This window comes from Etheostoma spectabile, chromosome 6 (assembly GCF_008692095.1).
Source record: "Etheostoma spectabile isolate EspeVRDwgs_2016 chromosome 6, UIUC_Espe_1.0, whole genome shotgun sequence".
Classification (NCBI taxonomy): Eukaryota; Metazoa; Chordata; class Actinopteri; order Perciformes; family Percidae; genus Etheostoma; species Etheostoma spectabile.
The window spans coordinates 13,313,924-13,326,134 of record NC_045738.1 but is presented as its reverse complement, the minus strand read 5'-3'; the positions used below and the strand labels follow the sequence as shown (position 1 = coordinate 13,326,134).

The following is a 12,211-nucleotide window of genomic DNA, read 5'->3' as shown; positions in this document are numbered from 1 at the left end:
CGCTGCATTTATCAATGTACGACCATTCTTACACTCTGATTGGTGGGATACGAACGTTTCATAAATCCCACGTGAAGCCTGTCGTAAGAGGATTTCTGCGCTCACAGGGTTTATACCTTAGGTTGATAAATGAGGTCCATAGCAGGTGTCAATGTGCATAAAAAAGTGCGAAACAGACTGTTGCTGAAGAATAGCTTGGGAGCTCATCAAATCCTTTTGGATAAAGGTGAGGTGGAGTGTGATGCTACCATCCCAATAAAGAAGTCAAATAGCATTTTGTGAGAGAAATAACCAGCCAATTGGATTCGTGTGTCCGCCTGTCAGATTCAGGTGGGGGTGGTGGGATGGAAGGGCGGAATCCCCCTTGGTCAGTGTAGCACAATTACGCACATGGGTCTGACCAAGGCTGTGTCTGCCAGAGAAGCGTGTCTCGTGATTTTAGATGATAATGTGCAAGTATTTTATGCCTCCTCACTTTGGGTAGCAGAGATGATCTTTCAATCTGGACTCTGAAAAGCCCGATTTCACCTCACTCCTCCCGGATTAAAATCTAGGGTTACCTAATCTCTCCTAATCTGGACTAATTCTGTCTAATCGACATAGAAAATCACACTGGCTGAGGTATAGCCCGCAAATAATCAGCAGAGGTGAAACCTCCTGCGCACCGTGGTTCTTTGTAAGGCATTTGGACGCTCCACACGTTGTACGGGACGATTTGTTATGCACAAAGGCAGATCAGACACTGTAATTTTAAAAGTCAGAAAAAAAATCGGGATTATGAAGAAATTTCACCTTGTGTGATTTTCCACATTGTCTTGTTTTATCACCACTGGACGTGGAGTGTGGCACACAAAGCGCCGGGTGACGCTTCGCCAGAAAGATTATTATGCAGAGTTTGGATGAAGAATTTTGGGGTTTGCTTTCTCTGTTCATATCGGAGATGTGGAGAGAGGGAGGGAAAACGAGCAAGAGAGAGAGAGAGCGAGAGGGATTTCGCTGTAATCATGTACGGAGAGTATTGATTTCGTGAGCGCACTCCAATTGGCAGCATCTCCACTACAGCGCCGGCGCGTCATCCTCGGTTCACATCGACGGAACTAGTTGTAAGCAAATGAGAACATGTGTGGGATCCGAGAGAGTGAGAAAAGGCAAGGGGGATAGAGGGTAGCAAGAGGAGGTGTGATAAAAGACTATTTCATCAACCTGACAAGTGGATACGAAATTCGATCGCTGGACTATATATTTATTTTCTTGATATTTCTCAGACTGGGAATTTATCGATTCGTCATGCGCACTCCTCTTCATTATAATTGCAGACAGTTGGGTGCTGTTCAGGCTGAATAGACTTGAATGTGCCGCTGCCAGCTTAATCCGTGCAGACTGGAAGATTTAATAATTCACGGTAATCACGCATTATCGCCTCAGTGGATGCTCTCAACACAGCTCTGGTGATTTCTCCCTCTCTTTCCCTTTTCTTCCCGGTGTCTTCTGGAGGATTTATCGACGACTGCTTTGCAAATATGCTCCTTATCTGAAATATCATCTGTTGCTGCAACTGGATTGAAAAGCCCCCATGACTGGCTCTCACACGCGTTTGAGATAGACTGCCCTTTGGTGATGTGGACTTAAAAAGGAAGCATTTTATTCACCGTTTGATATTTTACTCCAGGTAAAATGGACGAAAAATTATTATTACTTTTATTACTTCTCTTGTCTCTACACGCGAGGCTGTGATTTTGAGGCTGTGTATTCATCATGATCCTTTTACTCCGCTGAATTGCCTTTTGATTGATTCAGGCTGTAAGCTTAATAGCGTTATTACAAGGCAAATTTCAACGTGAAGTGATAGGACAGTTGGATACGGGAATCGTGGAGGTATTTCCCTCCCCTGCTCTTTATTTGATTTTTTGTTTCTTCTCCATTTTTAACTGAAGGGTAAATGTTGATGATGGAGGACGACGAATTAGACACTCATCAGGTTGATTCGGATTTCGAGCCGCAAAGCCGGCCTCGCTCATGCACCTGGCCGCTGCCATGCCCGGAGGATTTCCCCGGTGGACAAGAGGTCAGTGGGGTTCTTCCACTGGCCAACATCAAGGTGGAACCAGAGGACGTCCCGGCTTGTATAGCGGGGCTCGTGGGTGGAACGCCGGGAGAACTGAAGCATCCAGCCGGCGCCCCGGCACCCACAGGCACGACGCACCCATGCCTGGCTGGCGCGGCGCTCGATGTGACCGGACCGCTGCGCAAAGCCAAATCCTCGCGGCGGAACGCGTGGGGGAACCAGTCCTACGCGGATCTCATTACCCGCGCCATTGAGAGCACCCCAGAAAAGAGACTCACACTGTCACAGATATATGACTGGATGGTCCGTTATGTGCCCTATTTCAAGGATAAGGGCGACAGTAATAGCTCAGCTGGCTGGAAGGTAAGGACTAAAACACATGATGGGGGGGTTTGACGTGTTAATCACAGTGTGTCTGGTGACAATATCGAGTATTTTTCCCATTCACTAAGTCATATGTTTTTACCCCTCGTGCCATACACATGGGATTCCTGTCGGTTACGCATTAATGATGCCATGCGTTATCTTGTCTCCGTCAGTCATTCTAATGGACCATTGATTGTCAGAATGAAATAGACTGGAATGTAGTTACTTGCGGTGTGTGTGTTTATGTGTAACAAGGCTTTGATCATCTCAGATCAGCTCACGATGGGCAGCAGCGTCTGTAGTAGTGCATGACATCCTTTCACCAGGAGCAGGACCACAGTGGCTAATGATTTATTTCCACATGCTGCGACTAAATGAGGCTGTTAGATAGAATAAACTAGTCAGTGCATTTTGATGCAAATGAGCATCACACATTTGATTTTACTTGTCAGTTTAAAATAATACATCAACAGAGGGGCACTTGTAGTAGCTCACAGGTCAGCTGTCCACAATGTAAATATTCAGACAGGTGTTCACAACTGACCACACACCACCACCGCTGCCTGGCTGGCTGGCTGAGAGCCTAGAGTAACCTCCTGGACATCTGCCCATGTTGTCAGCCTCTGCTCCCAGCCTCATTATGTTGCTATTCTTTATGGCCATCTAAGGACAGCGAGAAGGGGGACAGAGATCAGCAGAGCAGAAGAACTTATCCTCATGGTGCACCTTTCCTGAGTTGAGACCTATTGTAGTTTGCATCTGAAAAGACCATGTTCAATGTGTCAGAACTTGTAAGGCTGTACAGTAGGATAGCTCTTTGCGGATGCAATGTCAGTCATTGGAATCTTGCAGTTTTTTCTCAAGCAATACCACTAAACATGACTTCAAATTGGTTAGCCATTACTGTTTTGCAGCATAAACACATTATTGACAAGTCTGTTTCAGTTGTTGAGTTGGCAGTAGCACATGATTAATTCCCGCCCAGAACTATCAAGGTGTGTCATTCATATCATCAAATACAATCAAAAACCAAAATAATGGCATGTATCCAACAACATGCATTTATAGTATTTTCATTTCTGAGGAATCAGTCTGTTGTCAAAACTTGTTGAGTTGCTGTTGCATAACATGAACTCTGTTGTTGACTTGAGTCTCTGCCTTAATCACAAGCACCTGAATTGACACCTTAAGCCTGTCCCATTAGTGAACTGCTAAGGTGTGTCTCCACGTAGAATTTGTTTAATTCGCGCAGCAGTTGCACCAAGAGTCTTTCACCACAGGGCCTCTTTATCTTCAGCGCCAAAGTCCTAGTCTGCTATTTAAGAAACTGCAAATTAGGGGGGGTTGACAGTGGCAGTCTGAGCTTCTGGGCTATTTCAAGCCACAGGCGAGACATGGGGCCCATTTCAGGTAATGATGGGGCATTAGGTAAGTCGTTTAAAGCAGGCAGCCATAATGTAAGTAACAGGGCTGACCTGTTTTGGTCAGTCACAGAATCGTAATGTAAACACACACTTAGGAATCCCATGTATAGCTTACTTAAAGGCACCAAACAAACCACATATGGACATATTCATTCAGCAGCACGCGTACATGTACAGTAAAACCCTAATTTCAGATCTTGCAATAAATGTGTTAAACTTATAAGTGAACTTGACTCATCAAATGAAACTTTGAATTTGCAGGATTATGAACACATAATGGAGCCATGTGGAATGGAGCCATGTTTTGTTGGGAGTCTGACATAAATGTTCATGCTAATCATAAAGGTTGTTATGGAATAAAAAAAATCTAGTTTCATGAGAGATTAACCGTGGGATATATAGCATGTAAAGTAAGCTCGCAAGACCAAGTTTGACAAGATTAATATGAGGTAAAATGTTCAGATTCAATCCATAAACCCAGGACCCAAAATCACGCTCACTTGCACACAACACAGGTGCACTCTCATGTAATTTTACAATGATATCAGGCAATTATATTTGACAGCAGCATTTGCGAGTTGGGAAACATTACTTGTATCATCCACTACATGTTCATCTCAATCAACGATGTCATACACGAGCAAAGCATTTCATGCAAAACAGTCTGCTTTTTTTGTTGTTGTGGCAGGGAAAGGAAGGAAAAAGATAAAAGAATTATTGGTTAGCTGCTGATGAAATAAAATGAAATGAAGTGGTGTAGCTTGGCAGTTTGCGTAGGAGGCGGGTTTGCGGGGGGTTGGGTTGGAGTTGATGGCTTTATGATGGGTGCTAGACAGCCAGTACACCTAGACAGTACCATTAAGCTCCTATAAATACCTAATGGCTTCTGACTTCTAGGAAGTCTGCAGTATTCTGAGGTCATGGCTTCCTAATCACCTCCTTACTAAAGAGAGGTTACGTAGAATTGTGCACTTGTGAACCTGGTTATACCTTCCACAGTCACTACTGCAGTGTAGATTAACGACAACTTCACTGGCCTCTATTTCCCTGTGTTCTGTAGCTAAGCTGATTCAACATAGAAATTTGCAGGATTCTTTGAAGTTTGTGATTGTTTCTGAATTTGTGGTTGGGTTTTATGTCTTTATGGCTTATTATATCTAAATACATCCATGGCTGCATGTGGATGCATACCGCATTTGTGTGCGGGAGAAGCACATGTCAATTACAATAAAGCATCAGGGCTGGCAGTGTTGTGTGTGTCTTTGTGGGGGCTAGTGCAGGGGGAGGGGCTGTCTTCTTCTATAGACATGTGTGTTTGGCCCCGCTGATTGGTCTGACAGCATGTCACTGCAGAGAATGCGGCGTAGTCTCGCTCTTGACTTCATAATGCTTCTAATGGTGGGGTTTAAAGGCAACTTGGTGTGGGGATTGCCCTGTAGGCGCCTAGAAGTTCATTAACTTCAAGGGGGTTCGGTACTGCCATTGTTATGCTGGGGGGGATTGCTTTATTGTATATGTCAGCGTGGGTAGGTATGGAATACAAAACCCCATAATACATCAACCCTTTTGGTGTATAAGTATATTAAAGTTATAATCTTGAAGATTTAAATTTAATTAAACTTCTGTTAAGCCACTCGCCAAATGAGGTAACACAATGGTGATTAAGCCTATGGCCCACTGATGAAAGCCCTTTCATCAATATTACAAACTGGGTTACTGTGGTGACGTTAGTGACGTGTTTCCCATCCCCCAGCAGTGGTTGGTCTGCCAGAGAGCGTAGGCGGAGCAAATGCAACAGAGTCACTTTCAAATCACTAATGTGTGAAGCTGTCTTTTTCCGGTCACTGATAGCAGTGCATATAGCAACAGTTACCATTGCTGAACAAACAAGACAAGAGCGATGAATCTTTAAAAACAAGTGAAAGTGAGATCCAAAAACACACCTGCAATACCCAAATTCTGCCATAGGTGCCGCAAAAGAGAACAAAACAGATTTCTTTGATTTTGTAACTTTAAATAGAAGTGTGTGATACATGCCTCTAAGATATCATTACAATATATTTGGGGTGTATGCAATTGCAAGTTTAGTGCATCTGTATGGAGTTAGTCTAGTTTCTGCCTACTTTATATATTTTACCTTATGGTTGTTAACAGGGCTTTTTGCGGCACTTGGGGCCGTCAGATGCCAGGGGATTGCGTAGCAGGCCGGCAAGGATGCCAGGCAGTCACTCTGATCCAAATCTTAAAGCAGAAATAAAGTGTCTTTAGGTAGTGGTCTGTTTGGGGCCAGCAGGGCAAACGTCATGGGGGGTTCCTCTGATGACAGAAATCAGACAGACCACAAAGTTGTAGCTAAAGAATGAGAGAAAGTGTGACAGTCATTGTAAGGGAAGAGAAGAGGAAAGACAAACTGCATGTGAGGAAATGAAGAGGAGAGAAATAAATATGTCTCTCCAGGTGAAAGTATAGTCTTATCTTCTGTAAAGGCACATAAGCCTTGTCTCAGTAGTATTTATAACAGTTATAGATCATATCACTTTATCTAATTGATTAATGGGTAAAGAGACATACTGACTTGCATAATCCTGTCCTATGCATGTGCTCCCGCAGCTGCAGTAGAGAAACACAAATATGAGGGATATGAGTGTGTTTGACAGAAGCTTAGCATGAAGTGGAGAAACTTGAAACAGTGTGTGTGTGTGTGTGTGTGTGTGTGTGTGTGTGTGTGTGTGTGTGTGTGTGTGTGTGTGTGTGTGTGTGTGTGTGTGTGTGTGTGTGTGTGTGTGTGTGTGTGTGTGTGTGTGTGTGTGTGTGTGTGTGTGTGTGTAAGAATGCATGCTTGTGTCGCTTGTTGATGATGGTTGGTGAGACTGGAAACTATCCTAGACTTTAGCTGATTCATATTTTATCCTCCGTCTTGGCTCAGGGGAGCAGAGTAATTTGAGAGTGTGACAGACACACATCCACACACACATCCATACACACGTGCACTGAGTAAATGAGACCATATGATGCATGCTGGACAGATTTATGGTGTAGGATTATGAGCACCTTACATCTCCCCTTGGCTCCTGCAGCTCCCGGAGTCAGGTTGGGTTCAGGCAGTATATTTGGGTTGAGCCGGGTATCTGATGCCAAAAAGCCCGTTCTCACTGCCTTTTCCCCCTGCAGGCAGCCGTGGCAGTTCATTTCTCACTGAAAATGATTAATGCACATGCAAATTACCAAAGCATGGGCACGCATTCAAATACGGGAGACAACAATCAGGAGACAGTAATATGAAAAACAATATAATTTTGCCTTTGATATTACTTTGCTCTCTCCCATCACTCCATCTAGCAGACACCCATGTTATCTCCTCTTTTATCTCTCTGCCTTTCTCTTCCACTCCATCCGTCTATTAGACATTCTATACATTCTCTCTCTTAGTGTTTTTTGGCACACGGGCCAATTGAGGTGAGGAGTGTTTCTCAAGTGAGCTGTGGCGTCAGTCTCCTGCCAGTGATCTAGACTGCCTTAAGCAGCGTGCCTCCTCATCTAAGAGCGTTCTCGTATCTCACATTATCTCTGAGATAATAGGATAACAATGCTGGGTTTTCCCTAACTCGACTCCTCTCAGCTACTGGGTCTTTTGGAGCAGAATACAAGGGGATAAGACCGTCAAGTTCCCAGTTCGACAGGGTTGAACTAATTTGGATGTTCTTCTCAGCTGAACTGAACTTCTTACCAAGTCTATTACCCATGGCTCTTCATTTGTTTGTTTTTTTCTTTTTCACAGTAGTTTGGTGACATTTCTCACAATATTAAATACCCCTTTCAGTTCATTTAGTTTTCCTAAACTGAAGAAGCATCATGAAGCAAAGAGTAATTGTCATTCTTTTCCCATTGCACTATTTAGGGTGATGGTTTCCACTATTCCCTCTGGCTCATGCACACACACATTTGCACGGAATACACAACACACTTGTGCCTCCTCAAACCACCCATGGAGGAACACTCTGTTCTTGGGTGGGGTGAACCATTTTTAGGAGAGGAAGGGGCTGACCGAGAGCGGAAGCGACTTTCTGCGGTGTAGTTTTGCTGTCTGATTAGTTTTGAAACCTGTCTGACTCGCGGCGATTGGCTCATGTGGAAGGCGCGGCTCTGTTTGGTAAGCGCCCGCAGATTTTTTGGCAAAACCGTTCACAGCTGCAGGGAAAGAGTGTGGTGTGTGTGTTTCTCTCTGAGGCTGTATAAGTTTGATGTCATGAAGATTTGATGGGAGGGAAGGGGGGACAGCATCCTTGAGTGTTACACCAGTGCAGGGTGATTGGAACACATCTCTTCTTATTTCTAGGGAATGGGTTATGAAATTGGGGAGAAGGGGAGGGAACAGAATAAGGTCTTCTTCTGCTGAGGGGTCTGTATGTCTGGATACACAGTGAGAGCATTCAATCACAATACCCACGTTTCAATAAAATGGGAGCAAAGGTTGCTGGGTTCCTGCTTAATTACCCTCCAACTACATCCTATTGACACCAGTAGCCCTGCAGCTTGTAATCCTTCTAATACATTTTATGTATTGCTCATATTCTGCTAGTTTAGACGGTTTTCTGGCTTTGTTATTCAATGGAAGGGTTTCTTAGAACAAAGCATTTTTGACCCATTACCTTAAATACTTTCCAAAATGACTAATAGGCAATAAATGACTCATCTAATAATTGGCTTAATTCTCAGAAGTGAAATACCTGCTGTTTATCAATTTAATGTCATTAAAAAAATCCCCATGGTGACTACACATGCTTGATCAGTAGAGTAAGATGAAGGGACAGGGTTAACTTATTGAAAGGGGTTCTTCTACAAATTCAGTCAAGTGTTGAAGTCGCTTATTCTATTACAGAGAAAAGTCTGTCAGTTTCAATCTGATGGCGGCGTATGAAGTTATTTTGTCCCTGAGAAATGTTTTTTGTATTTTAAATGTTTTGAATGACTTTAGATATTCATTTCAACGTGCTAAAAAAAACGTGTTGGCCCTCGTGATGCTTGAAATTCTGGTCTCTGTGTGTAGCAGCCTGCTTGTTGCTCATCTGTGTCAATGTGCATAATGTGTGATTGTCGTTGTGTCTGTGTTGATGTTTATGACTGCATTTTTCTCCCTCTTCCCTGCACCAGTGTATGAGTGTGTGTCTGTGTGTGCATGTGGGTGTGTTGGGTGGGGTTGATGGGCTCAGTGGGAGCCCGGGTCCCGGGGGAACAGCTCTCGTTAATAATTCAGACGAGGCTCATTATCAAGGCAGTGCAGATTTCTCCCTGATTCCACCTTAATTGCAGGCAGGCTGCTCCACTCAGGCAGGCGGTAGTCACGCTGGGTCGACTCTCTCTGTCTTTTTCTCTACCACTACAGGGCCTGCTCTGCTCCACTCTGTTCTGCTCCGTCTCCAGTACTCACCCCTAACACAGCAAGACTGCCTCAGGCTGGCCTACTCCATATTAGTGTACACCTTAATAGCAGTAATGTACTATGAACATGCTATGTTCTTTGTACTCAGAGATGTGCCTCATATATTTCTGATTAGACACAGACCATGCACTTTGGGCATTGCTAAGGAATGTTTAGTTTTGTCGGCCAACAAAGACGCAATCTGCAGGATGATGTGGTTGGTTGTAGAGCTGAAACGACTTGATTTTATTATAGTTGATCAGCAGAAAAAAAAGATCAGCAACTATTTTGATAATTGATGAATCTGACATGGTATAGACTAAAAAAATAATTGTAAACAATAATCTTTTGATGAAGAAAATTATCATTAGTGGCAGCTCTTGTTGGTTATATGGTTTACGGTTCATTATCACTGAAGTACCGTTTAAATATTTGCAGATCCATCTAAAACATAAGCCATATAATGCCTTATGATGAGGCACACTACAAAGCTTAATGTGTTTTGCTGTGGTTATATGCTTTGTGATATATTATAATAGTGAGTTTATCCTTGAAATAGCCAATAGCATATTATCATATTGAAGACACTATAGAAAATGTGTTGCCATGATTGATATCAGGCTACAATAATACTCCCCTTCATGCCCATCTATAGGCTTATGTAATGTATCTTGTCTTCATAATTTACACTGACTGATGGGTTTTCATTCAGTCCATTCACCGAAGCCCTGCCGAGAGAGCAACATAATGGGCTTGATCTTGTCATACATGTATATGAATATTTCAAATCAAGCCATTGTAACTAGATGGGGCTTTAGATAAACAACACAGATGCTTCTTCCTTGTTGCGCTCGCTATAAGATGAAGTGCGCTCCAAGCTGTATTTCTCTCCCAGCCACAGAACTCGCTTCCCACAAATCATGGTGTCCATATTTCCTAATTCAATTTTTCTCTTCGTTGGATATCTCTTCCTGTATGCAAGGGATTGATGGCCATGTGCACGTGTGTAAATGTGTGTGTTTGTGTGCACGCATATATTGCCATGTCTGTCCCTGAGAAAGAGATGATGTATACCGAGCTAAACGGTGTATTTCACAACGCTCCATCTCTGGGCCCTTCATGGCAGCCACGTGCCGGGTCTCTCGCTCCTCTTTGCCTGTCCATCAAGTCATGTCATGAGCCAAAGGATTGCGGGAAGGGAAAGAAGAGCATATAAGGGGCCGTCGATCAGTTTACCTGAGTTTGGCGGCTCCGGCAGGTGATGGAGGGAGCCGGCTCACAAAGGAAAATGTAGTTAGCGTTGACTGATTGGAGCAGGTGAAGAGAAAATCTGAGGGCAGCAGAGTAGCAAGAGTTATGTTCAAAAAAGATGCTTGTTATGCTAATGGCTAGTGGATATGCTGCGGCTGGGCCACGTGCCCGCGGCTGATGGATGGAGCTGCTCAGGTCACCCATGGTTGTTGCTGGTCTTCAACCAAAGCAGCACCACGCAAAGCTGTAATGTCTGCTCACCTGAGCTGAAAAAAGAGGAAACTGACTGTGGAAAGAAATCACTTTACATGTGTAGTTCTTCCTGGGCACATTTGTATGTGTAAAACAACCCATGTGTGAGCAAATCTGTGTGGGAGCCAGCATATGTGTGGGAAGGTTACAGGATTGGGGCGAGGTTGTTGGGTTATGAGGTGGCTGAGAGACCAGCTGGGATTGAGGGGGAAGGGGGGGTGTTTTCGTGTGTTCTAGGGGAAGTATGGTCAGACATGATGGAGGGAGGGTAAAATTCTTCCCTCCCCAATTGGATTTGTGTGTCACTGGCTTGAATCTGGGTCAGGACACTGGGTCCGGTGTTTAGTATGCTGACTGTGTGAGGTCTGAACTCCAAGTCGGCACATAGCCCTGAATGAACCCAGCATGTCTGCCTCGCTCTGTCTCCGCTCCCCCTTTCTTTAGGACATTTTTCCATCTCTGTCTCTTCCCCTTCTTTTTCCTTTGTTTTCTCTCTCTGTGCCGAGAGCCTTTTTCTATCCCCTCCTCAGTCTCTCTGCCTTTTTTCTTTCCGTACCCAAGGCTTTTTTTTTCATACCCTTCTTTCTCGTGCTCTCTTTTTCACTGTCAGTCACTCACGGCCTTCTCTTCTCTCCTTACTTGTTCTATTTCACACTCACAGTCCTCACCACAAAGTAGCCTTTTATCACTCATTTTCCTCTTCCCTCGCTTATTTCTCCTGCTCCTTTCATGTGCTTTTGAAATCCCCTTTTCATCTTTAGCTCTCTCTCTCTCTCTCTCTCTCTCTCTCTCTCTCTCTCTCTCTCTCTCTCTCTCTCTTGCCTGATCTGTCCCTCACACACATACACACATTCTGGCTCATTCAGTCATTCTTTTATTATCCCAAAACTAAAGTGATAAATGGCTCTCTTTCTTCTCCGTAAATGTCACTCTGGGAATTGTCTCTGCTCATTGATTGACTGGAATAGAAGGATGGCCACACATGCACATGTGCCATTCGTGCCCACGTGCACACAGGCACAAAAGAGAGAGAAAGAATAAGAAGAGAGCATGGAAATGATCTATCATTAGAAGTGCAGCTTGGCTGGGATTGCAGCCGTCAGGGTTAACATCTGGCCCTCACAGGTCCAGCTTTCTCTCAGAGGCTGATGCATCATTTGAAGAACTTGTGTGGTTGGTTTATAATGAAGCATCAATTCTCAACAGGACTTGGCATTCATAGGAGTGCTGGGAAGCTGGAGCTCGACAAGGGATCAATCACAGTTAAACAATCTGAGCAGACAGGCCGGGCTGGTCTTGCCATTCTTTTCTTTCTAAAGTGATGGGACGTAGAATGCATGAGTGTTATTCCCAGTTTGATCATTTATCTTTAGCATATCCTTCAGTGTCAAAAAAGTCCCGGCCAAGGAAACAGGCATCAGAGCCATTTCTCAG

The 12,211-nt window shown here is 44.0% G+C and overlaps 1 protein-coding gene across 2 annotated transcripts in view; it reads left to right on the top strand.

The window, feature by feature from the left end:
• The first annotated feature begins 784 nt into the window (after positions 1 to 784).
• The window catches only part of LOC116691721 (forkhead box protein O3), a 30,966-nt gene continuing 19,539 nt past the window's right edge, over positions 785 to 12,211 (top strand). Inside the window, exons 1-2 of one of the 2 annotated variants that reach the window (XM_032519575.1) lie at positions 786 to 1,669; positions 1,935 to 2,428. In XM_032519575.1, coding sequence (XP_032375466.1) covers positions 1,940 to 2,428 — 489 coding nt within the window. In that variant the 5' untranslated portion in view covers positions 786 to 1,669; positions 1,935 to 1,939. Of the gene's footprint in view, positions 2,429 to 12,211 lie in introns of both variants that reach the window. The other variant, XM_032519574.1, reaches the window with a different exon arrangement.